We start from the raw sequence: 26,902 nt of genomic DNA, 5'->3' as shown, positions 1-26,902 counted from the left end.
GGCAACACCCATCATGTGCAGGGCTGGAACCAGAGCGACTTCTGGCCACAGGCTTGCCTAGAGCAGCTTCATGGTGCAGAGGGGTCACGATGTAGTCGGCTTTTTCACCTCCTTCTGGCCTCTCCCAGACCTCTAGAAACGGAAGCCACTGCTTATTGAGGTGGGGCCCGCCCTTGTGAGGAGTGTTGGTGCTGAGTCTTGGGGCACTGCTAGTGTGTGGGAAAAACAGGAAACAGGAAGGCAGCTGCCATCAGCTGTGGGAGGTGGGGTCATCTACCTCACCCCAGTGCTTCTGCCTTTCAGAGGCTAAAAGATAAACTCAGTTCCATCCATCTGAACAGCTCACAGCTGGGTCCTAAAAATGGCCAACTTCAGGGGGCTGGGATGGCCACTTCCCCAGCCAGCAGTTACTCAAGCACTGGGCAGGAGCTTCAGGCAAGCTCCACCAGGCTTGGAAAATGGAGCCACAAAAATCACTTGACATTGTGCTTCTTAGGGTTTGGAGGTTTTCCTCACCACTAAACAGCCAAGGGTGGGGTCACAGGGTGGGGAGAGCTGGTATCTACCTTCGTGGTCCTTCTGTCTTAGTTATGGTTCCTATTATTTTGATAAAACACATGGAAGAAAGAAACTGGAGGAAGAAAAGGTTTATTCTACCTTAACACGTGCCGTCCATGACCCAGGACAGGAACCGGGAGGCAGGACCTGGTGCAGAGGTCATGGAGGGATGCTGCTTACTTCTTTGCGCTTCATGGCTTCCTTAGGCTGTTTTCTTGTACAGTCAAGGACTGCTTGTCCAGGGATGGCACAGCCCACAACGGGCTGAGCCCTCCTTCATCAATCACTGATTAAGAAAATCTCTGCAGGCTTGCCTTCAGCCCAGTCCTATGGAGAGATTTTCTCAATGGCGGTTCTCTCTTCTCAATTATGTATACCTTTGTGTCAAATTGGCCAAGACAACCAGGACACCTTATGGCAGCACTTGGGGGGTGCCAAAGGCAGGAGACCTAGCACCCACTGTCGCCTCAGAAGCCTGAAGGAGTGTCCCTAGATATTTAGAGATCTCAGTTCAAGTCAGATCAGGATTTGTGGCTTCAATACAAAAGAGAATTTTGGGACTGGTTAGTGTGAAGCAGAGCTGGAATTTAATGAAGACATTTGAATTTATATTTAAGTACCAAGGTTAAGAGAAAGGCTCACAGAAGAAGGACATGTGAAAGCATGGGTGGGATCCTCACACATGTGAGAGCAATGGTGTGACCCTCACACTCGTGAAAGCATGGGTGGGATTTCACACACAGTCACAGAAAGCAAACCACCCTAGTGTAGGAACTCTCTCTTAGGAGAGTCATAGTTCATTTTTTTGTTTGTTTGTTTTGTTTTTTGTTTTTTGTTTTTTTACAGTAGGACATAGGATTTTGGTGAGGTTTGAAATCACTTCTTTGAAGGGATGCTACACTCAACTGAGTAGTTGCTGAGGGACTCCCGACAGAATTATACTTGATAATGAAAGTCTAGCTTGAGGTGACACAGATCGGTAAGATGTCTTTGTTGTGAACTAATGTATCAATTTTGGGCTCTCCTAGGCAAGGCCTTGTTTGAAGGCTCCGAAGCCCAAAGGTTTCAAACACAAGAGGCCTTGGAAACTGCCTGGTTTAGCCTCCCTGTCTCTAATTACAGGCACCTTGGATTAACATTTGTGTGCACCTAACCCACAGGAGGTCCCACATGCCACTGTGGGTGCTGCTGGGGAGCAGGTCTTGTTCTCTGGATGCCTTTCCCTCCTCATTCTCATGGTGTGACTATGTAGAGATAAACAAAGGAGGTTGGGGTTGCCAGCTACCTGTTGCCCTTCTAGAAGCATTCATGAAGAGTAACATTCTTCATGGAGAATGAGACTTGGATGCTCTGGCCTCCCTGTGGAGATTGCAGCCCTCTTGGGAGAGTCTTTCATACTGTATCTCACTACAACACGCCCTGGACATAGCATCTGTAGCACTTCTGGGGGCCACGTGTCCATGTGTCCTTTTTGAATGCTCTTAAGCCCATTACGTCTGAGCCAGTATAACACCAATGGGCTGCACCCTCTCTCTTCATGTCTAAGTCTAGATTTGGTACCTTCTGGCAAAAGTGCCAGCCACTTGAAGGGCTGCAGATTTCCCCCAAGCCTTGTCTGTTCATGACACTGTCCTTATGCCTTACAGGGCAAGGTCCACCTGGAGCTGAGACTGAGTGAGGTCATTACGGACACTGGTGTTGTCTGCCACAAACTCGCTGCACGGTAAGTCACCCAGGGAGCTGAGGACCTAACCACGTTTCCCCAGAGGTTGCTTTTCTCATCCCTCATGTCCCCCATGGATCTGACGCCCAGCCTGGGCATGAGATACAGCTCTTGCAGATAGCCTGTGTTATTCAGTCATACCTCATACTAATACTTCATACTTCATACCACACTTCAGCTAAGAAGTGGGCACTACTTTCCAGAGTTAGAAATAGAAATGAGTGGGCATGCAGGGGACAGGAGCAACAACGAAGTCACATGGGTATGTATGGATGTATGAGGTCACTCCTAGCTAAAGTTAGTCCCCGGACTTCGCAGTGGAGCACTCAGCAGCCCCTCTGTAAGGGTGGCGGTCCTATAGCTATCTGTGGCTCCAGGGGAGTGTAGACAGGCACATTTTATTTTGCATTCATACTTTAGGTCGGCCCCACCCTGGCCCTGAGACTGTACACCAAGCTGCCTATTTATATCATGCCCCTAAATGTACAAGACAGATTGATTGCTTCCTCTCCTTCTATGTGTAGAGAGTAGCACCATACATCACTCCTGTCCTGATGGCTTTCAGGTCTCAGAGGCCCCCTCTCCCTCTACTAGGGACCCAAGTTGTGTCTTGGAGAGTCTTCCATGTGGTCGGACAAGTAGAAGTGAGCTCTGGTGATTAAGAACATCACCATCTGTTTTCTATTACTGTTACAAGATACCCGAGGCTAGGTAACTTACAAAGAACAGGCACTTGTTTGGCCACGGTCAGGTTAAGGCCTTGTGCAGTATCCTAATACAGTAGTAGCACACCCCACGGTGAAACTGACAGTTGGCTACTGGCTGAGCTTTTATCACCACCCTGAGCATGGCGGCTGTTTTCTGTAGCTGTCAGAAGAGTCCTCAGCTAATAGAAAATATTTGTTTGCGATAAGGATGTAGGAGAGTGAGGGAATATGGGGGACAGAGACTAATCCTGTAGTGGCCATTCGACACACCTAGCCGCCTTCAGCTGTCCAGTAAAGATAGGAAGGGAAGGTTAGCAACCCCACCCCTCAGTGCAGCAGTGGGCCCAAGCTTTCCATGTAGGCTCAGTCAGGAATTAGTGTAGATGCCACCTTCTGAGACATCTCTGTACACTGTGTTTCCCTGGTGAGCTCCTTGGTATATGGCGCCATAACCCAACATCTCCACACCAACTTAGCAGAGGCACGTCTTGAGGGTTCAGTTGAAGAGCAAAGCCCATAACAATTAAACACTCAACTCCACAGCTCTTGTACCTTAAACTCTAGATTTGGGGATTTACTGTGTTTCAAATTCTTCATTTATGAAGTTCAGGAATAGAGACGTGGTGGACATTTTATTATCATTCTCATTCACACAGAAATGCTGCCCTTGTGGCAGAACCTTCAATGAATAAAGATTTCAAGGGACCAATAACTGGGCGGGGAGGCAGGACTTCCGGGTTGAAGAGAGGAAGAGGGGAGGCAGGAGAAAGATACTTGTCCGCTGGTACCATGCCGGCGTAGCATGGATTGCCATTTAATGTTTCCCACAACATGCCCTGTGTTTGTGAACCTTGATTCCTGAAAAGTTGTACTTAGACAGGTGCACAGTGTGGGGCTATCCCTGATTCTAAGTCAAATAAACATGGCTTCTGAATCTCAAGGATCCCAGAGTTGAGGGGGAGAAGTAGCTTGGTGGTTAAGAGCTTTTGCTGCTCTTGCAGAGGGCCAGCATTTGGTTCCCAGCACCCACTCTTGGCTAGTTCACAAACTCAGGAACCAAGGAACTGAAGCTTTCTTCTAGTCTCCTAAACTTCACAGAGCCTAACATCTGACCAGAAGATCCATGGAACTAAAAACCAAGAGGTGGAGTCAGGCAAAAGCCTGAGAGTGGTGGAGATACGGGACTCACAGGCCAGTGCAGGAAAATACCGGTACTCAGTGTCAAAATGTATAGACAACCGCAGTCCATTGCTATAAATCTTCTGCCTGTAAGCAGCTGTGGGTTTCCAGGCTAAGAGCTTGCTCTCTGGGGAAGCAAGAGTGGCCCCATGAAGGAGTCGTAAACGCAGGCCTCTGAGCAGCAGAGGGCAGTGCTGGCCCTGGGTGACACGCTGGTATTTAGCTGTCACGTAGGTGCTTTGGAGGGGCTGTGACCATGGTGGCCAGAAGGCTCAACACCCTAAGAGGTAGTTTGGTGAAGGCTACCTGCTCTGCCCTCTGTCCTTCCACAGTACTTGGTGATTGCTGATCCACATTCTTGCCAGAACTCACCAGGCCTATTAAGCACTGGCTCAGTCTACCTGACCAGCACAGCCCTTCCCTGACCACTGTCTTCTTTGTCTCAGCATCTTCGAGTGCCAGGGCCTCCCCATTGTGAATGGGCAGTGTGATCCTTATGCCACAGTCACGTTGGCCGGACCCTTCAGGCAAGTTGTTCTTCTGATACCCTACCCTACCAGAGCTTCAGCTCTGGGTTGTGGGGGATGGGAGGTGGCGGGCTAGAGCTCTGGGAGCCAAGAGGTTGACGCCCTTTTCATTGGGTGGGTAGGTACACTTTCAAGTGGAATGTGTTTTATAGATTTATAAGTTCATTGCGGTAAAGTGTCTTTGTTTCTCGGAAAGCCTCTGTGAGCTTCATACTGGGTATTTTGGGCTCAGTAAAGGTCCCTGTTTTACATACCATCTGGAAGTGGAGAGAGACAATACTTGCGAGATAAATAAAGGTGGTAAACAACTGTACATTTGACAGCTCGGTTTCAAACCCATCTGGAGCTGACAGCCATTTTTTTCTCTTAACTCTTTCTTTCTTCACTACAGGTCGGAAGCAAAGAAAACGAAGGTGAAGAAGAAAACCAACAACCCCCAGTTTGATGAGGTGTTTTATTTTGAGGTTGGTGCTTCAGTCGGAAGAACCTTGAGCCTTAGCACCAAGACTGGGAGCAAGTCTCGAACCGAGCCCACCTGATTGTGTCTCGGGAGTTGTCCTGGCTCAGTCCAAGGAGCCTCAGATCTGGGTGGCATTTGATTTCCTTAGAGATTTCTTCAGTCTCAGGAGACCAAAGCCAAGCGTCTCTTCCTGAACCATCTGGCTCCAGTCGGAAGGGGCAGATAGAAGCGTCACAGTCACCAGGACACAGGGTTGGGTTGTTTGGTTCTGAGGGTTTTGTTTTCCTGTGCGTTCGCCACAGCTTCCCCAAGCAGGGTGAGGTTGTTTCTCCGGAAACGTGAGGGTTTGAGTGAAAAAGGGGAAATGATTCAGCTCAGAGCACCCCGAGGCCTCTTAAGAACCAGAGCAGGCTAATCAAGAGGGGTGAGGCTGGAGGCTCCTTTCAGCCTGTTTGTTATGCTTTAGCACCAGGTTCTGGGGGTTAGGGAGACAAGCAGAGCCTCAGTTTCCATCTTCAGAGCCTACCCCAGAGCAGGAGGGGAAGGGAAAGATATAGGTGTCTCATAACCTCATGTCACGGTAGACTGTGGGCCAGCACCGTGCGCCAACATCTGTAACTGCCTTGCACTCAGGAAGATTGCCACACGTTTAAGGATGGACTGGTCTACATAGCAACCTCCAGACTAAGGGATGTTAGATGGCTAGACCTTAATTTTTAAAAAGTGGGGATGCCTGAGGGTCAGTAACGCATTGGACAAGCAAACATAGAGACCTGAGTTCAGGTCCCCAGAACCCACTAAAAAGTCCAGGTACGGATGTGCACACCTGTAATTTCAGTTCTTATGGTAAGGAGACAGGTGGGTCCTTGAGACTCATTGGCCAGCCAAATCAGTGAAAAAGACCCTGTCTCTTTAAAATAACGGTGAGGATCAGTTGAGGAAAGACGTCCTACATCAACTTTTGACCTGCACACACACAAGCACACATACACAATGCACAGATACACGAACCCAGTTAATAGATTTAAAAAAAAAAAAAAAAAAAAAAAAAAGCTACACAGCTTTGGTGGCACAGCGGCCTGCTGCAGCGCTGAAGGAGGCAGGGCTTCTCAAGTGTGGACTCCTGAGTAGCTTGAGCGGGGCCTCCCGACCTGAGACTGGGACTCTCAGCCCCGAGAAGGCTCTGTAAATCTGCATAAACAAGGGTGCCCTGGAATCAGGTCAGGGGTCAGAGCAGTGGACAGTCTTCAGCCAATCCCATGATTCCTCTGTAATGGAGGCTAGAGAGAGGCAGGGAGCAAGAGACCTGAAGGCAGGTCTGTGACCTGAGGGGTGCAGGGAGGAGTGGTGGGGAGCAGCACCCCGCCACTGTGCGGCTAGGAAATCCTTGCTATACAGGCAGGCGGAGAGGTCACAGAGGAGGAGTGTGGGCGCTCACTCCAACCACAGGCTCTCCCTGTATACATGAACTTGTGGTCAGAAAATGTGAGTTTAGTAGGTATTGGAAATCAAAGCCAGCAGTGTCTGTCCTTGTCTGCGGCCCCTGAAGGCCTCCACTAGCCTGTTACAGTACGGTAGGAGTGAGGAGAGACTCTTCTGACACCGTATCTGCTCTGGTGGCAACCTCACTTCTACTGTGGACCTACTGTGTGAGACCCTGCACTTTGGAGCTGTGCGTAGCCAATTTCTTTGCTCGAGACATAAGCTCCAGCCCATAGGATTAACTCAGTGTCCTGGAGAAGCTTGAGAACCATGTATGTCGTGGGCACCTATAAGACTGCCAGAGGCAGGCGGGGTCCCTGCCCCTCCTATTTCAGACTCCAGGTGCTGCTGCTGTCCATCTTTCTGTCCTGTGACTCAGCAGGACGGAAAGATGGACACCCAGCTTACAAAACTTACCAGGGCTTCTAACCACTGTTTGACTTAAGCTGGAGACTTGCAGGTCATGGGAAGAAAGTAAACTGCCTGACCGACTCTGCAGCCCCTCACAGAGTACGCGTTAGAAGGAAGTAGCTTCCAGATCGATTTCTTCCTAGACTTCCCTTAGGGTCCTCCTTGCTGGGGAGAGAGGGTGGCGGAGAAGCCTGGAGCCTTCCTGAGGTGATACTTGAGGGATATCCACGGCTGAGATGGGGCATGCTTCTCTGAGAGTCACCGAGAGGAGACACGGAGATGGTAGGGCCAAAGAGGCACAAGGACAGATTAGTGTAGGAAGGCCACTGCATCCAATGGGTGTTTCTGGGAGGAGCAGTTGAGACAGGGGTGGTGTTCAGGGGGAGGCAGGCGGCTTCGGTGTTTGTTCGTCATCCAGTAAATTAAAGCTCATGGTTAAGGAAAGTGAGTGTATGGTGCTAGGAATCGAGCTTTGTGCATGGAGCAAACAGGATACGTCTATTACGTTCCAGGAGCCTGACATTCTGAACTGTCATATGTAAAGAGTGTTAGACTGTCCATTCGGTTTTCTGGCCTCTCCCAGAGTGTAAACTCTCCAGAAAGTCTTGCTGGGGTTAGAAGACAGGTTAGACCACCACAGTGAACTGAGTGTAGGACCTACTATGTGTGGTGTGTGTGTGTGTGTGTGTGTGTGTGTGTGTGTGTGTGTGTGTCTGGTGGAGTGCATTGTTCGTACTTTCTTGAGAGTAAAAAGGAGACTCTAAGAGCCAAGGTTATTGCCCTGTAGGTCTATCTTCCTGCCTCGTTACATTAGGACAAGAAGCCTGGGGACCTGCAAGGTCATGAACTCGATAGGCAGCTTAGAGATGGAAAAAGCTGCCTCCATGCATACGTTCCTGCCCCCTCTTGAGAAATCAGCCCCTGCCATGGCTTGATGTGGCCTCAGGGCGAGTTCCTAGTCCAGAAACACTCAGCTCTGGTTCTCACGGGCGGCCAGTTGTATGGTCCTTCCCTGTGGGATGCCAAGCTGTGTTCTCCCAGCTGCTGACTGGGGAGTCTGACACTACTCATTCCCATCTGACTTCAGGTGACCAGACCCTGCAGCTACAGCAAAAAGTCCCACTTTGACTTCGAGGAGGAGGACGTGGACAAACTTGAAATCCGGTGAGTGCCTTACAGAGGGCGATAGCCTCTAAGCTGCAGAGGTCAGTCACTTAAACAGGTTCCGAACTGTGGAGGTAGCCCTGGCACGTCGCCGCATCAGCCGTTTGGGATCTCATCCCAGTGCTGGCTTTACACCCCCTGTACTTGCTACTCACAAAGGTCTGGGATTAATTTTAGAGACAGCCAGGGGACAAAGCCCTCCTCCACCTCTTCTTCTTCTTCCTCCTCTTCCTCCTCCTCTTCTTCCTCAGTGCCCTATGGGAAAGCCAGCTGCCACCTAGCAGATTCCTTCCTCCAGGCTGTTTTCTGAGCAGAGTCTTATATGAGTCTCTGAGGCTTTGATTACCCCTGCAGAGCCATCTCCTCTGATGTGACTGATTCCTTTTGGGTCCCTTGTGGGTCCCGTGTGGGTCTTTCTGCTCTGTTGCTATAGAAACCAAGTCTTCTGTCAAGGTTGGTATGCACCATGTCCTCCCCCTGTGGATTCCTAAATCCATCTAAGTTGTTTGGGGAAGATGCTGGCCGTCATATGATCAAGCTCGCCAGCAGGGGCCTTCATCTTAGGGGTGGGTTTCAACACGCATGTTTTCAGTGAAGCCCCTGGTCATGCAGGTGTGCTCTGTAAGCCTGGCGAAGATGACTGAAGGACAGCTTGGTCTTCTAAATCATCCTCGTCCATAGTAATGCCCTGATAGGCAAGGCATGGTAAAACCTATGTAAGACTTTCAACACTCTGGCTGTGAACCCTGCTGAGCCAAGCTGGGTACCATGCTCCCAACCCAGTTATCCCCGTGCAGGCTTACAACCCCTAATCTGAGGGAACAAGGAGCATTCTCTTGGGGGAAACAGCATCCCTGAGTGACCCATTCTCCCAAGAAGCAATGGACACTACCATGACAGCAGACTGTGTAGCTTGTGACTCCTTGGGACCCAGCTGTAGGCCCTCCAGAGGGTACACCTTGATCAAGGCTCACACCCTACAGTCTAGTGGGTGTTGGAGACAAAGGCAGTTCTCTGAAGTTTTCAAAGCTGGGCTGTCAGGTGTCTAATATCCCTCCTAGGTATAGCTGTGGTGGAACATCTGTCCTGGTTTGCGATTCTGTCTTGTGGGCAACTGCTCAGCCTCATGTCATCGCTATTACTCTATGTGCCAGGCCTGCAGGGACGTCTGGGGCAGAGCCAAAGCCTTAGCAGATCTCTAATGCTTGCTTAGGGTCCTTAGGTTACTACTAGGTGAAGGGACCCAGGTCATAGCCAAGAACGGAACAGCTGTTTGTCTCTGCCGTGGGTAGTGACCCCAGTAGTTCCCTCCTACAGACTGAGCTGGGGGTCCCCACTGGCTCCCAGACACAGGTATCCTGTCTGCCCACTGCTAGTCCATTGCACTGAGAATCAAAATCTCCGCTCCACAGTGCAGCCTGGCTCACCCACTGGCCCGTGGTGAAAGTCTTCACTTTGAGAACAGGAGGCCTTCATTCCCTGCCCACGCTGGGAAGCAGGCTCCCTCTGCCCCTGCCCATTAGGTGGCCCTGCTCGGTGAGATCGGAATGGCACTTGCTTATCTTTTTCAGAGTTGACCTGTGGAACGCCAGCAACCTGAAGTTTGGGGATGAGTTTCTCGGGGAGCTGAGGATTCCTCTCAAGGTGCTCCGATATTCCAGCTCTTATGAAGCCTGGTAAGTGAGCATTTCAAGGTACGGGGGGTGGGGGGAGCCAGCGCAGAACAGCTTTGAACTGCAGAGCCCCCATGCCACCACCCCCCGCCCCCGTGCCATGCTAACCTTTGACCCTAACCTCCCATGGCCTGCTCTTAACTTTGCTGGGCTTTCTGACCAGGCCTCTGCTCTTACAGTAGGTAACACTCAGCAGACGGGAGAGCTGTCCATACTGAAGGGAAGACCATTGGTTCTGGGATCCTAATGACAAAGAAGGGTCCAGTTAAAAGCAAGTGTTAGAGCTTTGTGCAGCTTTGGGCCTCTTCTGGGAGAGCATGTCAACAGTCTAGTAGATGCTTTGCTGTGGATGGCCTTCGTCACTGTCTGGGGTCCCTGGTTAGGGCTGGTTTGCAGGGTACTGTGGGTCTTCAGACAAACTTTCTCTGTCTGCGAGCCCGCCGAGGCTCTCATAAAGCTTCCTTTCTGCTCCCGTGACTTTATTCCTGGTTCCTTCAGACACTTTGGCTTTAACAAGAATGCATCTTTACTTAAAGACATGAAGCACATGGAGCCCAGTGTCCTGTATTGCAATGTCCCATGCCAAGTGTTACTCTGAGGGTACTAACGTGGACTCCTGTCCCAGGAAATTGACTTCTAGTTCTATGGAGATCCCCTGGTAGTTCCATGGCCAGGTTCTGGGACACAGGGCTCCACCCCAGCCAATGACAACCTGCCAGGCCAGAAACATTTGGGTAAAGCGGGATGGCCAATGTGAGCTGGGGGCGGGGGGGTGGGTTCTCAGAAAATCCTGCAGTGACACAGACCACCATCACAACCCAGGTCTCTCTTGTGTGTTAAAATGGTCCCCATTTTGTCAGCTTTCCTAGTCCCTCCATCGTCCCTCCTGTTTCAGCTTCCCTTCAGCCTGTAAGTCTGTGGTTCTACAGGAAACACCCAGGTGGCCATGCCCCCATGATATCCTGGAGAATAGCTCTGGAGCCTTGTCTTTCCACCTGAGACCCATTGGTGACAACACAGGCTATCTAGGGGCAGGGCACTGGGCTTCCCTGGAAACACTCTCGGGAGGACCCTGGCCTTACCTGCTGGCCCATGTCCGTCCTTCCTTCCCAGGTACTTCCTCCAGCCCCGAGACAATGGTAGTAAGAGCCTAAAGACAGATGATTTGGGGTCGCTGAGGTTAAATGTAGTTTATACAGAAGACCACGTCTTCTCCTCGGAGTACTACAGCCCACTGCGTGACCTGTTACTGAAGTCTGCAGATGTGGAGGTGTGTGTCAGCCATATTTACTGGTGAAGGCCCGAACCCTGCTCCACAAACCTGCCCTGTGTGCCCACCTGTCTGGCTCTGCTTATCCAAAGCATACCGAGCCTTTGCCACCCTGTTTTCAGTCCCCGGGGGTGCCTGTACCCATTTTGCTATGCATGTGACATTTAACCCTGTCCAGTTATAGCTGCAGGAGCCTGGCCTGCTCAGGCTGCCCTGCTGGATTTGGGGTTTGGCAGGAGCAGGCTTGTGCCACACTCAGCCTGGCAAGGGCACGCTAGAGCAGTGATTCTCAACCCGTGGTTCGTGACCCCTTAAGGATCAAATGACCTTTTCACAGGGGTCACATATCAGATATCCTGTAAATCAGACACTTACATTATGGTTTATAACAGTAGCAAAATTACAGTTATGAAGTAGCAATGAAAATAATTTTACGGTTGGGGGGGGCGGTGGAATCACCACAACATGAGGAACTGTATTAAAGGGTCACAGCATTAGGAAGGTTGAGAACCACTGCACTAGGGATGTTAACACAGGTTTTCGTAAGGTGTAGGTTTCTCGGCAAAGCGGTGGGATATTTAGTAGATAGAAAGGAAACCACAGATGGGGTGAGTCCCTCTGCAGGGTGGCCCGCCTCCATGTGCTGTCATGCACGTGGCCATAGGGTGACAGTCTTTAGTCACCAGGTACTATGGATGGGGCACAGCCTGCTGAGGGTGGGTTCCACATCACGTGCTCACTGCTCATACTACCCCTCTGCCCAGCCTGTCTCAGCCTCAGCAGCTCACATCCTGGGTGAGGTGTGCAGAGACAAGCAAGAGGCAGCCATCCCGCTGGTACGGCTCCTGCTGCACTATGGCAGGGTAGTGCCCTTCATCAGTGCCATCGCTAGCGCAGAGGTGAAGAGGACCCAGTGAGTGCCCCCTGCTGCCCCACCCCTTCAGTCCCCCTCCACCACCACCACCACCCCACCCCCCCACCCCCCCCCCCCCCCGTCCCTTAATGCCCCTCCCACCTCATGCTCCTCCCACCTCATGTTCCTCCCACCTCAGGCCCCTCCTACCCCATGCCATTCCCACCTCATGCTCTTCCTACTCCATGCTCCTCTTACTCCATTCTCCTCCCACCTCAGGCCTCTCCCACCTCATGCTCCTCCCACCTCAGGCCCCCTCCTACCCCATGCCACTCCCACTCATGGTCCTCCCACGTCATGTTCCTCCTACTCCATGCTCCTCCTACCCCATGCTCCTCTCACCCCATTCTCCTCCCACCTCAGGCCCCTCCCACCTCATGCTCCTCCCACCTCCATGCTACCTTCCCTGTACCCCAGCCTCACACAGAGATCTACCCCCATTCTTTGTATCTTCCACTTGACCCTGCTGCTCCCCACTTATCTATATCCTTGATGGGAAGCTGGGCCCCTGGGTACCCAGCGGTTAGACATCAAAAGTAGCCATCTTAAACTGCATCTGTGTACAGCTTTGGTAGGAAGCGAGAGTGTTAGGCTCTCCAGGAGCCAAGCAGGTTTCTGACCCTCTTTAACAGATTTCCTTATTGGTCCTCTCAGAAGTCACCATTTCTGGAAAGATCCACAAAGGGTGGGGAGGGGGTGCACTGGGCCCCAGGGCTTCAAGGACCAGCTCTATTCACCCCGGTGAGCTCCAAGTCTTCCTGGAGAGCCCCACTACTGACTCAAAAAGGTTGGGTCTGCTCTCCCCCCAGAATAGCAAGGCTTATCCCAAGACGCCCTTGATGATGAGGGAACCGGAGCAAAGGGGATACGCTGATCAGCAGCCAGTGACTACCTGGCTTTGTGTGCAGCCTGAGGCTTTGGTGCCAAAAGCCCAAGTCCTTGCAGACGCACCCTTCACGGACAGGTGGAGGCAGGGTCCGTGCAGCTCTGCACATCAACAGCAAAAGAACTTGTTGAGATAGAGCATTTCCCACAAAGCCCCAGGCCTGCCAGCATCTATGACCCCACCCAGTGACCAAGTTCTCGGGAGGCTTTGCTCCTTTCATATCTTACAAGGCAGAGATCACCCCAGTGCTGTTTTCCAGGGACCCCAATACCATCTTCCGAGGAAACTCGCTGACATCCAAGTGCATAGATGAGACGATGAAGCTGGCAGGCATGCACTATCTCCATGTGACCCTGAAGCCCACCATTGAGGAGGTGAGATGGCCCTGGCCACTTCAGCATGGTGATCGATGCTTCTATACGAGACAGAGCTACCCAGTTACCTACAGGGACCTCATTAGCTCTCATAGAGGACATATTGTATATATCCCAGAATCCTTTTTGCTTCTTGATGGATATATGGATGTAGATAGATGGATATAAATGGATGGATGGATGGATGGATGGATGATAGATGGACAATATATAGATGAATAGATATAGATGATAGGTGGATAGATAATACAGAGATAGATAGACATAGATGATTGATTAATAGATGATAGATAGATAGTATATAGATGATAGATGGATAGATAATATATAGATAGATATAGATGATTGATTAATAGATAGATAATATAGATAGATAAATATAGATGATTGATTAATAGTTAAATATAGATGATTGATAGATGATAGGTGGATAGATATGGATGATGGATAGATAGATATAAATGGATAGATATATATAGATGCCAGGTAGATAATATATAGATGGGTAGATATAGATGATAGAGAGATAGAGATAGATGATACATATATAGATGATAGATTAATATATGATATAGATAGATAGATAGATAGATAGATAGATAGATAGATAGATATGCTAAAGACAGAGGAACATTTAAGAGAAGCCTCATTCTTCTCAGGAGCTCCTCACATGCCGCAGATCCCTCGGCCCTTAAGGGCTGCCTCTGTGATCTGTACCGTCAAACCCCTGGACTGTCCGTGCCTGTGGTTAGGATGTCTTTCATATCCAGACGACTCCCTTCTCATAACCCCACCCCTCACACGACTTCTGTTGGACGCCTTTCCAGTAAGGCGGGTTGTCAACAGCAGGTTCTTTGCCGTGTGTGAAAATGTAAAGTAGAATAGTGATGTATCTGTGAGCAGAACCCTTGCAACACTCAAGAGGAAGAACGTCCTTAAACCTTTGAAGCGTCTCTTCACGAGTAAACCAAGCAATGTGGTCCTGGGGCAATGCTCACCACCTGGCTAGGACGGAGGAGGGTTGTGCTTCCTGGCCTTGCCTCTGTGTTTCACTGGTTCCTCCCAGCAGCCTGTGTAGGAGCAACTGTCTTCTCTGTGGGACCTCATGGGACTCTGGGATGACTTGGGGTTATATGGGGTCAAGGATGATCTTTAAGGCAGCTGCAGCCCAGTCCAAGTCTGGCATGCCTGTCCAGCATCCACTGTGGAAGCTGCCTCCAGGAGAGCCAGCTTCCTCGGGAAGCCTCTCAGCTCCATCTGCCCCCCTTGTGCAGCACCTCTTAACACTCTTCCAGATCTGCCAGAGCCACAAGTCCTGCGAGATCGACCCTGTGAAACTGAAAGACGGCGAAAACCTTGAGAACAACATGGTAAGGCACCTGCTTTGTTCTGGGACACTTCCCAAGGTTGGTCACCTGGTGGAGATTCTACTCATGACTGTGTGGGTACTGTTTGAAGATCTCAGTCAGGGTGGGGGATAGCCAAGCCCTAAACCGCTTCCCTGGTCCTTGGCCCTGAGTCGAGTATTGAGCTCACAGCACTGTCGTCACACATGCCCTGTTACCGCCTGTCCTCCACTGCCCCACTCGCTTGCCTCTTGGAGGCTCCAACAGCTGCCACTGTCTTCTGAAGGCTCAGACCTGACCCGCAAACTCCACCACTTTTCAGCTCGGGACAAACAAGCCTCTTTATATGAAGCATGTCAGACTGCTCAAGGGGCTCCCATGTGTCAATGTCCTCTTAGCTCTTACAGACCAGACTTCATTGGGTTCAGACCTTTAAACAGAAGTGCAGGTTCTGTGGATCCCAGTGAAGCTCAGTCTACATTCAGCGATGCTGGGCTAGAGGACCCAGGGGCTGGGTTACTGTACTCACCCCATTCGGACCTTTTACAGGGAGGGTGTTTGTAAACATCATGGAGGGCTGGGTTCTGCTATCCTGAGGCATGGCTCTGAGGCCGTCTTGGCCTCGGGGAGACACTGGGTCTAACTGCCCAACTCTTGCAGGAGAGCCTAAGGCAGTATGTGGATCGTATCTTCACTGTCATCACTAAGTCCGGGGTGAGCTGCCCCACGGTCATGTGTGACATCTTCTTTTCCCTGCGGGAGGCAGCTGCCAAGCGCTTCCAAGGTGAGCCAGCTAGGGGATGAGTTCCCAGCCATCTTGGCTCAGAATCCCCCAGTTTCTGGGAAGGAACCCCAATCCTTTAGTGTAAGCATGTCCTCCCAGAAATGCCTTTGCATGTTTTCTTCTTAGGGTCATGAATTTCTGAGTTACCACCTTGCTAAGAAGACCAACCCCTTTCCCTTACCAAAGAACTTCAAGTGTCAGGGCATCTGGGAAGAGGTTTCCCGGGGACCCTCTTCTTCAGATCTGTTTCTCATGCTGGCTCCTGGAGAAGCAGAGATGCCCTCCCCACAGCCCCCTTTAAACTGTATGCCTTATCCCCTAAAATACTGTATCCTCATGGTAGCCTCCTTCCACACAAGGATATTGCCCAGAGTTCTTGGACACTATAGGCCTGTCCTATGCAGACCAGACCAGACCTCTCAGGCTGCCCCTATCACCTCCAACCCCGTACCCCAATGCTATTGACCTTTCCTGTCCCAACCCCTGCCCCACCCACACCTCTCCAGGCCCCACACCCACACTCCAAACAGATTATCCAACAAGCAATGAGAGCCCCCATGACTATTCCACACCAGCTGGAGCTGTGTGTCTCAGGCCAGAGTGCCTTGCTCCCAGGGTCAGCCTCTGGGAGACAGGCATCTTCAGACACCCAAAGCTCTGGGACTGCAGACCTCAGAAGGCTAGGGAGAGAGTTTCCAAAGACAAAAATAAAAAAGTTATCATCTCAGCCCATATGGGAACAGACCACCCAACAATGATCTTCAGGAGGCCTTGGTGAAGGTTACATCTATGACCTTCAGCTGCCAGACTGTGTCCTCTTGTGACATAATGAGAGGAGCAGATCGGGAGACAGAGAAATGGGCAAAGAGATAGACAGAGACACAGAGACAGAGCAGTGACTGAACACAGAGATGAATGAACTGAGGAGAGAGAACAGGAGATACAGAAGAGATGCCTAAACAGAAAGAGAGAGAGACAGAATCTAAGCCAAGTCTGGCTGGTCTACGAGGTCCTTGAGAATTGCCAAGCAAGATCGGACCGGAACCCATGTACCATGCTTCTGTCCCAGACTGAAACTGTCCCCTGTCTGCTTCAGATGACTTGGATGTGAGGTACACCGCTGTGAGCAGCTTCATCTTCCTGAGGTTCTTCGCTCCTGCCATCCTGTCCCCAAACCTTTTCCAGCTGACACCCCACCACACGGTAAGCCAGCCATCCAGTCCTTCACAGCTAGGCAGTCCACCTCAACCAGCTAGTCCTTCTTAAATAGCAAGTTCCCTTCAGCCAGCTGGACCTCCCTCAGCAGCTAGGCTTCCGAGAGTGGAAGAGAGGATGGGCTGGGCAGCTTTCTTCACCCTGATGGAAGAATCAATACTATTTTATCTTATTTTATATTTGTGTATGTGTAGGTGTGTCTCAGTGGAGTGGGGCACGGTCAAACCCGGATCTCTTTCTTTATGCACCAGCTGTCTTGTTTTTGAGGCACAGTCCCTCTCTGGGATCTGGAGCTCACCAGTTAGGCTGGACTACCTGGCCAGTGAGCTCCAGGGCCCTGTCTGTCTCCACCTCTTCAATACAAGTGCACACTACCATGTTCCACTTCTTACATGGGTGCTGGGGATCAAGCTCCTGCTTGTGTGACACTTTATCAACTAAATATCTCTCTGACCCCCACTTAATAGTGTTTTATATAATAACTCATGTCTGACCAGGGTCTTACCTGATACTCTCTATTAGTGCCCCCCCCACCCTATCTAAGACATACACACATTTCTTCATCTACTTATGGTGCACATGCTATGGCCAAGCTCTTCTAATGGGGCAACAGATATATGCCTGGCAGGGCCAAGGTATAGGAGAGTAGCCTCCTGCTAGGGGTTCACAACATGACCTGCTGGAGCTTTCTTTGGATTAAGTTAAACCCTCAGTCAGAGAGTCTCATTGCTATGAAGAGACACCATGACCAAGGCAACTCTCATAAAGGAAACATTTAATTGGCTTACAGTTACAGCTGGCTTACAGTTTCAGAAGTTCAGTCCATTATCATCACAGTGGGAAGCCTGGCAGCATGACAAGTGCTGGAGAAGGAGCTGAGAGTTCTACATCTTGATATGAAGGCAGCCAGGACAAGACTGTCTTCCTCAGGCAGCCAGGAGGAGGGTCTTTTTCCACACTGGGTGTAGCTTGAGCATAAGACCTCAAAGTCTACCCCCACAGGGACACACTTCCTCCAACAAGGCCACACCCACTCCAACAAGGCCACACCCACTCCAACAAGGCCACACCCACTCCAACAAGGCCACACCCACTCCAACAAGGCTACACCTCCTAATAGTGCCATTCCCTGGGCCAAGCATATTCAAAACATCACACCCTCCAAGTCATAGCAAAGCTGCAGGCATCCCTAGCAAGGTTTGTGGGACCTTAGCTAGGGCTATAGTGATCTTCAGGATTGCTCTAATTTTGAAAACATCCCTGTCATATCAGGCAGAGAGTCCTCAGCCATGTGGCCCTTCTCAGCTTGCAATGCCAGGAACCTGGGGTCTTGATGAAACAGACCCCAGGCTACACTGGTCTTCCCGAATCTTTACTGATGCACATACTCCAATGCTATGGTAGGTTTTAGTGCCATTCAGCATATTATCTTATTCCAGGATTAACAGTTGCTCTTCCACAGAACTAATAAAACCCACATCTCTCTCGTCCTGTCTCCTCAGGATCCACAGACTTCTAGAACCCTGACACTGATCTCCAAGACGATCCAGACCCTTGGCAGCTTGTCCAAGTCCAAGTCTGTAAGCCTGTGCTCACCATCCTTTATGACTGCTGGGGGGTTGGGTTTGGGTTTTTTCCCTCTCTGTATAAGCCATCAATGAAATGTTTTGCATACAGGGGAGGGTGTGCTCATCACAGTTAAGAGGATAGCAAAGATAATTAAAGCCTGTGTCTCCATCTCCCAGCTGCAAAAATAGATGGTCCAGCATGTCCTGCTGCCGGGACAGATTGTCCTCAGCCATGTGACTGCCCTTACCAGTCATTGTGGGGAGGCTCACCGGCCATGGTGAGCAGAGCAGCCCCATCCTACTCTAAGTGGACAAGGTAGCTGAGCCTCTTCAGCTTTGTCCCAGGACCTTTGACTATAGTAGACCAGGTGTGTGATATTGACCTTGCTGTCCTGGGACGTTGGTGCTATAGAAGTGAACCCAGGGAGGGTCAGCAGCTGCCCTTCATCCATATGCAGTCTTTGCATCCTGAACAGCAGCAGATCCCCTCCGACCCCTTTGGTCATAAGCCTGCATTCCCCTTCATTATATGCCCCTGACCAGGGGTTGGTGCCGAGGCCTCTCATCTGCCCTGAACTCCCGTTCTTCCAGACTTACCTTAGCTTTGATCCACGCCCATAGCACCAGTCTTCATGACTACATCTGTAGCTAGTTTGTAGCCCATGAACCCAGTTCCCGGGTGTCAATAGGAGCATAAAGATGTGCTTTGTGCCAGAGGCTTCAACATAGACTCCCAGGCAACCTCTATGGCTAATGTTTTAGTATTCCAGATGAATGCTGAAGCCGCTAAGTGGGGCTGCATGCTTCCCCTTCACCCAGGTGATCTGGAATTGCCACACCTGTCACCTGTGTCACAGCTTTCAGATCTGGGCCATGAGCATCAGTGCTGGTTAACACCAGCAGGTGACCTGTGACCTGGACCATAAACATTAGTACTGGCGACTGTCAGCAGGTGACCTGTGACCTGGGCCATGAGCGTTAATGCTAGTGGCTGTCAGCAGGTGATTCATTTCCTTTTAGGCCAGTTTTAAGGAGTCGTACATGGCGACGTTCTATGAACTCTTCAATGAGCAGAAGTATGCAGATGCTGTAAGAAATGTAAGTGTCACACCCTTGAAGGCAGCTCCCCACATCCTCTCTCTCCATGGTCATTCCCAGAACCTGCCTGGCCACTTTAACTGAGGCTGTAAAAGTCACCATTGGCTCCCCTGAGTCTGATGTGGAAAGTCACCCTCATTTTTTTTTTTTTTTTTTTTTTTTTTTTTGTGCCAAAGGCTTTCTATTGAGTTATTTTCCATTGCCATGATAAAATTAACCACAGCCAACTTGGGGTTGGGGGAAGGGTTTATTTGGTGTACCCTTCTACATCATGGTCCATCACTGAGGGAAGTCAGGACAGGAGCTCAGGCAGGAAACTTGGAGGCAGGAACTGAAGCAGAATCCATAGGGAATGCTATTGGCTGGCTTGTTTTTCATAGCTTGCCCAGCTTGCTTTCTTATACCACCCAAGACCACGCATTCAGGTTGGCATCATCTGTGGGCTGTCCCCTCCCACATCAGTCATGATCAGGAAAGTGTCCTCCAGACACGCCCACTAGTGAATCTGATGGATGTCTCAGTTGAGAGTCTCCCTTTCCCAGATATGTCTAGGTTTGTGTTGAGTTGACCCAAACTGGTCAGCATAGGTCTTACGTTGACTGTGTGTCTAATGCCTATGTGTGCTGCTGAGCTCAGATGCAATAGAGAAAGACACTTCTGGACCCTGGAAATAGCTTTTGTTCTACCATTCTGGGACAGTCTACACAGCTTCTCTCTTAGAAAGCATTAAAGTCCTGGACAAGGAAAGGGAAGAAGCTCAGGGTGACCTTCAACCGATGGAGGGAATCCAGGGAATGGAGAGGTCACACGCCAAAGCTGGGGACCAGAGGGGATAGTAACCTCAGCCAGGCAGAGCTAGTGGGGTTCCGGATGAGCTAACACCTCCCTCCCCTCAGGACCTCAGGATGGACCAATAGAACCTGACTTAGGCCCATGAAGCTCAAGTAGCTTTCCTAGCACTCACGTGGCTCCTAGTGACAGCCCCGACCAGGTCACAGCTGAGGGACAAGACCTGGAGGGGTGGGTGGGCTGGATTAATATACTGGAGACAAGAGCACCCCCTCACCCAGCCGTCTTAGGACTCACATCCCCAGATCTCCCCACTGGGTTCAGGAGCAGTCTACACACCCCAGCTAGGGCTCCGCAGAACAGACACCGGCCACAGGCTTCCTCTTCTAATGATCTGATTTCCTCCTACCTCAGTTCCTGGATTTGATCTCATCCTCGGGAAGAAGGGACCCCAAGAGCATAGAGCAGCCCATCCTGCTTAAAGAAGGGTAAGGAATTAGGTCTTGGCGGTCAAGACTGTTGTGAACTTGAACTCCTCCGCCCCCACTCCTTCCAACCCACAGCCCTGCCTGAGGCATCTGGGGGATGCAGCCTGCCCTTGTTTGCATCAACTGATGGACCTGCCCCACATCCCAGATCCCAGTCCCTAGTTGAGACTGTCTGGCTAGGCTTATGTCTCCTGTGTCTTTTTGGCTTAAACTTGAGCCATCCCTAGGTACCCATCAGGCCGCCCTACCTGTATCTGCTCTTTTTTTAATCACTTAATCAGGTGTTCAACAATGCATTCATGGCACCATGTGATGTGCATTTAATTCACAACCTCAAAGCACTGGGCTTGTCTCATAGTACTTGACTTGACCCAGTGTGCACAGGGCTTACAAACCTTATGTCAGTGGTAACTGGTCATTGCAGGACAGGTGCACCCTCTCCAGCTCTGCCAACACACTGTCCTGCCAAGGTCTTGGACTTTTACCCCAGACCCAAGCACTACCTGTTCCTTTTGAGGGTCACATCCTCAGGCTGCATGGGGCTTTACACGGTTAGCTGCAGTATCATCTAAGTCCGAGTGCAGTGGTAACTGTTGCACCACGGTTGGACAGATTCACTTCCACCTCTGCCACAGTGCTTCTCCGTCTGTCACCTGCCAACACAGAGCTGTGGGGTCGACTCTGCCCGTTTCAGCTTGTTCGCTGGGTTAAGTCAGCCCTGCTTATGTGAGGCCAGGGGGCCTGACTGCAGCCTCAGCGATCTGTAACCTCCAGGAATGACGACTGCCTCTTCCACCTCATGAGGAGAGACAGGTGGTGTTAGAAAAAGTCACTCATGCAGGTGGTACTTGGGTCCAAAAAAAAACTGAGCACGAAGATTTATGTGAATCCATTACCAAGGACTCCACAGGTTCTTCTCTGTCTAGCCACCTAGAGCTACCCACGCCCTCCTCTATAAAGTCCAGTGTTCCAAAGGATGCTGTGTTCACGAATTTTACACAAACCCCATATGTTAACGGGTCGAAGAAAATTATGTTTTTTCAAAAAGTAGTAGTAGAAGGCAAAACTGCTCAAAAATCCGAGAGTGTGTGCCCTTCATCTTCAGTCTTAGCTCAAGGAAGTGGCAGGGTTCCAGCACCACTGCCCATGATACCATGGTACCATGGTACCAGTACCGTGCTCACAAGGATGGAGGATTAGACCGTACGTCTGGAGGGAGCTCCGGCCCTGACCTGAGAACATTCGGTAAGCACCATGTGCCCTCTCCGACAGGTTCATGATTAAGCGGGCCCAAGGAAGGAAGCGGTTTGGAATGAAGAATTTCAAGAAGAGGTGGTTTCGACTGACAAACCATGAGTTCACCTACCAGAAAAGCAAAGGTAAAGAGGTTTTCCACTCCCTCCCTCAGGGCCCAGCAAGCCAGGGAGGCCCTGCCAGTTAACAGTGCGGGCTGACTGTCACAGGATCCTGGGGAGCAAATGAGACCTAAGAGAGAGACTCAGCCTCAGGCCTCTGCCCCTTCCACCCCCATAGAACCAGAGCGTGCAGAGCTGACTGTGGTACTGCAGACCCTAGGCCCCTGACTTTTATCTCCTCAACTGTGTGGCATTGCTGCCCCCAGCACCCCTTTTTGTGTCTTTCTTGCTCCTATGAAGGATGCAGGGCCTCAGTAGTGATTCAATAAAGAGGAAAGGCTTAGGGGAGACACTATTAGCCAGGTCTCTTTGTACCTCATCGAGCTGGGACGTCAGAGTTCCAAGTTTCAGTCATAGGGATAGAGCTGAATGCCTCTGCCATGCCCTAGAGCTAAACTGGCCAGCATGCCGTCCTGCTGGAGGTGGTGTGTGCCATGCTCCTGTGGGCCTGAGCAAGACACTTTGTCACCAGTGTGAAAATAGCTCCAAGGTGCCAAGGTCCTGCCTGTGGGTATATCCTGTGCTCTGAGAGCCCCATGCCTACCCCAGCCCTGCATCCACAATCTTCCTGTCTTCCCAGCCTTCAGGAAAGGACAGTCAGTCGGGAGCCCTCTGCTGCGGCTTTGCAGCCACTGGGCTGTGGGGCGCCTCACACAAGGGGTGTGCTATGTATCTAAGCCGGGCACTCACACCTTCTTCACTGTAGGTGACCAGCCACTTTGCAACATCCCCATCGAGAACATCTTGGCTGTGGAGAGACTAGAGGAGGAGTCCTTCCGGATGAAAAATGTGAGCGACGGCCCCTTCCAACCTGACAGGTGGTCCCTCCTCCTCCTTGTCCACCTCTCCTGTTGGCAACGTGCCCTCCCCCGTTCCCCCTGTATATCCAGGCCCGGGGACTCTGACACCTTGCCACTCATACATCCCACTTCCTTCTCTACTTGGCCCATTGGTAGAACCTACCAGAAGCTAGGCAAATGGCCTGCCACCGGCTGGACCAATAGCCCCTGATCCCATCCTGCCTGCTCAGATGTTCCAGGTAATCCAGCCAGAGCGCGCGTTGTACATCCAGGCCAACAACTGTGTGGAGGCCAAGGACTGGATCGACATCCTCACCAAAGTGAGTCAGTGCAACCAGAAGCGGCTCACCGTCTTCCACCCGTCCGCCTACCTGAATGGCCACTGGCTTTGCTGCAGGGCCTCCTCAGACACGGCTGCTGGCTGCACTCCCTGTACCGGGTAGGTCCACGGCTCCTCAGCCCTGTTCATCCAGGCCCAGCTGGTGGCTTTTGCACTGCATAAGGCACGTCAGCTAAGGTACTGACTAAGATGTAACTAATACCTACTCAGAAGCCATGTGCACAGAGCTGTCTCCAGGGAACCCTTGGTGTGGTCCTCAGGAAGGCTCTGCATAGGCTGCCGCCAGCTGCAAGCCTTCACAGGTTCTCTCTGAGTCCTGCCTGGGGCAGAGATGTCTTCAGGAGCGGTAGGCTTGTGTGGAGGGTCTGAAGACAGGGCAGGGTTCTCTGTCTCTTCTACAAAGAACATGAATGGCTTGTGCATCCCTGAGAACATGCTTAGCTTACAGATGCCTCAGTCTGGTTTCTCTCCTTGGATCATAGCATGCATCCCCTTTCTTAGAAACTGGGGCAGGCCATTGCCTTCCTGGCCCTGTGGTCAGCTGGGCCTTCTGCCGTTGTCAAGGTTCTACCAACTCTGCCAATCCCATAGATGGCCTAGTGCCATGAAGATTGGTAGTGCCCCTTGTTGAACCCTTATGTAGCTTGTGCACATAAGAGAAGCACTGGCAGCCTCATGTGACAAGTCCTGAGGTGGAGGACTGCTCAGGGTCACCCACCCTAGGCTGTCGCTTAACCCTCCCAGAGCCTTGGAGTAAATTGTATCAGCTTCGTTAGTGCAGAGCCCAGGTCCCAGGAGGGCCCCTTCTCAGGTTCTCAGATCTGCGTGTGTGGCCCTGTATTCCCAGAACCCTCCAGGGAAGGGAGCAAGGGCCTCCATTTTTAGGCTGTGGCAGGAGCCAGAGCCTCACACATAGCCTTCAAGGGTGAGGGGAATCGCGGACTGTGGGGCTATTCTGGGTCATTCCTACCCATGTGCCTCAAGAAGACCCTTCCCCATATCACTAATGTGTCCGAAGTTCGTTCTCTCTCTCTCTCTCTCTCTCTCTCTCTCTCTCTCTCTCTCTCTCTCTCTCTCTCTTTCTCTCTCCCTCCCTTTCCCTCTCCCTCTCTTCCTCCCTTTCTCCCTCCCTGTCCCTCCTCTCCCTCCCCCTTCTCCCTCCTCTCTCTTTTTCTCTCTCTGCATTTGTGAATGTGTTTTTCTTTGTCTTTCTGTGTCTTTGCCTGTGTCTCTATCTTCTTTATCTCTTTCCCTTCTTCCCTCCCCTGTCTCTCTCTGTCTCTATTTCTATCTCTCTCTTCCTCTCTCCCTCCCTACCCTTCCTTCCCTCCCTCTCCCCCACCCCTCACATTCACCGTTTTGTATCTGTGTCTCTGGACAGTGGTCTCCCAGCAGACATCCGGCTGGACATTGATGGGGACCGTGAAACAGAGCGCATCTACTCTCTCTTTAACCTGTACATGGGCAAGTTGGAAAAGATGCAGGGTGAGTGTGGACCCTGGGCTCCCACCGTGAGGAACTGGAAGTGGGGGCTGCACCACAGAAGAGCCTCTGGGGTTCCTTGGTGTCTGTGCATGTCTGTTAAGCCACTTACAGACCGGGAGCTTGGTGTGGTTTTGAGAGCAATTGGCTGTGGGACATTCTGACATTTTCAGAGAGAACTTAACATGTAAACTGAAACTTCCAAATTCTTTAGCCTTTCTCAGTGACATCTACACCACCATGATTTCATTCTCTTGTGTTTTCCAGAGGTGTGTATGCATGTGCGTGTGTGTGGGGTGTGTGTGTGTGTGTGTGTGTGTGTGTGTGTGTGTACATGTGTTATATATGTGTGCACACATGTAGATGCACACACGACTGTGTGGGCACATGTGAATATGGCACATGCCTAGCAGCTTGTGAAACAGGCATACTGCATGTTTCGAATATCTGTTACTTTGTCACCCTTAAGACTTAATTTCTTTGTAGAATTAAAGCAAACAGTCTAGATGAGAGGAATTAGATGCCACCTGGGCAGGGTTTGAGGTCTGTAACTCAGAGGTGCAGAACCCATCGAAGTCAAGTGAACCACTCGTCCACCCTAGAGTTGGGAGGTCTCACATCTGTTCTTAGGGATTACGTGATGGGCCCCATGCACCACTGAACATGTACAATGAAGCCTAGAAGTGGGCCTGCCAAGGTTCTTCCCATTCTCCTGCTCTGGTCCAGGAGCGTTACCATGGTTGATGGGATGAGGGTGGGATCTCTATGGACCTCATGCCAGTGCCCACATGGGAGCCCGGCCACATCTCTCCCGGTACTACCCACTGTTGAATGACTGGCCTTGGGGATACACAGACAGTGTACCAGGCCTGTACACACCTATGCACAGACAGCGCAGGGCAACTGTGCATGTCCACCTGGGTTCTTGAACACAACATGGACTCACACTCATGTAAACATCTGTCACATCTTCATGCCCAGCAAGCCTGGCATTCACAATACCTACTCTGAGGACGCATGCGGCCATGACCTAAGACTGCTCAGTGACTCAGTAAACAGGTAGCCGGCTGTGGGCAGCTCCAGCAAGAGTAACTGAAGCAGAGTAGGAGTAGAGCCTTGGAGAGGTTGGGGCCTCACTGAGAAGACTCACTGAGTACTGAGGGTGATTACACCTGTGAGTAGATGCCTTCCTGCTTCTTCCAGCAATGCTGCATAGCCTGGGGCTCTCCTGCACTGTGGAGCTCCAGTCCAGGATCCCCGTCCTCCCTCAACCTGGAAAGCTTGTCCTCCTCAGCCTGGCTAGTGCCTAGTTCCCTGTGCATTTTCCCCAGCCTCTGCTGCTTGGCAGCCTGGGCTTTGCTTCCATCACTGCAAGTGCAGCTGCCTCATAACTGTTCACTGTATCATATGACTGTCTTTGAACAAAGGACAGGGTTTATCTGCACCAGAACCTGATGCAGAAGAGATGCCAACAGCTGTTGGTTAGTTGGTTGGGTTGGTTGGGTTGGTTAGGTTGGTTGGGTTGGTTTGGTTGGTTGGTTTGGTTGGTTGGTTGGTTGGTTTGGTTGGTTGGTTGGTTGGTTAGTTTGGTTGGTTGGTTAGTTTGGTTGGTTGGTTAGTTTGGTTGGTTGGTTTGTTAGTTGGTTGGGTTGGGTTGCTTGGTTGGTTTGGTTGGTTTGTTTGTTTGGTTGGGTTGGTTGGTTGGTTGGTTGGTTGTTTGGGTTGGTTGGTTGGTTGGTTGGTTTGATTAGTTTGTTTGGTTGAATTGGTTGGTTGGGTGGTTGGTTGGTTTGGTTGGCTTGGTTGTTTGTTTGGTTGATTTGGTTGGTTGGTTGGTTGGTTGGTTGGTTTGATTAGTTTGTTTGGTTGAATTGGTTGGTTGGTTGGTTGGTTTGGTTGGCTTGGTTGTTTGTTTGGTTGATTTGGTTGGTTGGTTGGTTTGATTAGTTTGTTTGGTTGAATTGGTTGGTTGGGTGGTTGGTTGGTTGGTTGGTTGGTTTGGTTGGTTTGGTTGGTTTGGTTGGTTTGTTTGGTTGGCTTGGTTGGTTGGTTGGTTGGTTTGATTAGTTTGGTTGGGTGGTTGGTTGGTTTAGTTGGTTTGGTTGGGTGGGTGGGTGGGTTGGTTGGTTGGGTTGGTTGGTTGGTTAGTTTAGTTGGTTGGGTTGGTTGGGTTGTTGGTTGGGTTGATTGGTTGGTTTGGTTGGTTGGTTTGGTTGGTTGGTTTGGTTGGTTGGTTGGGTTGGTAGGTTG

At 50.9% G+C, this 26,902-nt stretch overlaps 1 protein-coding gene across 1 annotated transcript in view; it reads left to right on the top strand.

Annotated features, from left to right (window-relative positions):
• The window catches only part of Rasa3 (RAS p21 protein activator 3), a 112,529-nt gene that overhangs the window by 77,563 nt on the left and 8,064 nt on the right, over positions 1-26,902 (top strand). Inside the window, exons 5-22 of the mRNA XM_034520433.2 lie at positions 2,205-2,281; positions 4,614-4,694; positions 5,086-5,158; positions 8,135-8,211; positions 9,783-9,887; positions 10,998-11,154; positions 11,919-12,067; positions 13,213-13,327; positions 14,623-14,697; positions 15,334-15,457; positions 16,554-16,660; positions 18,175-18,252; positions 19,261-19,338; positions 20,542-20,615; positions 21,888-21,994; positions 22,737-22,819; positions 23,061-23,269; positions 24,552-24,655. Of these exons, the coding sequence (XP_034376324.1) occupies positions 2,205-2,281; positions 4,614-4,694; positions 5,086-5,158; positions 8,135-8,211; positions 9,783-9,887; positions 10,998-11,154; positions 11,919-12,067; positions 13,213-13,327; positions 14,623-14,697; positions 15,334-15,457; positions 16,554-16,660; positions 18,175-18,252; positions 19,261-19,338; positions 20,542-20,615; positions 21,888-21,994; positions 22,737-22,819; positions 23,061-23,269; positions 24,552-24,655 (1,873 nt within the window). The remainder of the gene's footprint in view (positions 1-2,204; positions 2,282-4,613; positions 4,695-5,085; positions 5,159-8,134; positions 8,212-9,782; positions 9,888-10,997; positions 11,155-11,918; positions 12,068-13,212; positions 13,328-14,622; positions 14,698-15,333; positions 15,458-16,553; positions 16,661-18,174; positions 18,253-19,260; positions 19,339-20,541; positions 20,616-21,887; positions 21,995-22,736; positions 22,820-23,060; positions 23,270-24,551; positions 24,656-26,902) is intronic.

Source organism: Arvicanthis niloticus, chromosome 16 (assembly GCF_011762505.2).
Source record: "Arvicanthis niloticus isolate mArvNil1 chromosome 16, mArvNil1.pat.X, whole genome shotgun sequence".
Classification (NCBI taxonomy): Eukaryota; Metazoa; Chordata; class Mammalia; order Rodentia; family Muridae; genus Arvicanthis; species Arvicanthis niloticus.
Note: the sequence above shows the minus strand (reverse complement) of the source record. Positions and strands in the feature narration are given on the sequence as shown.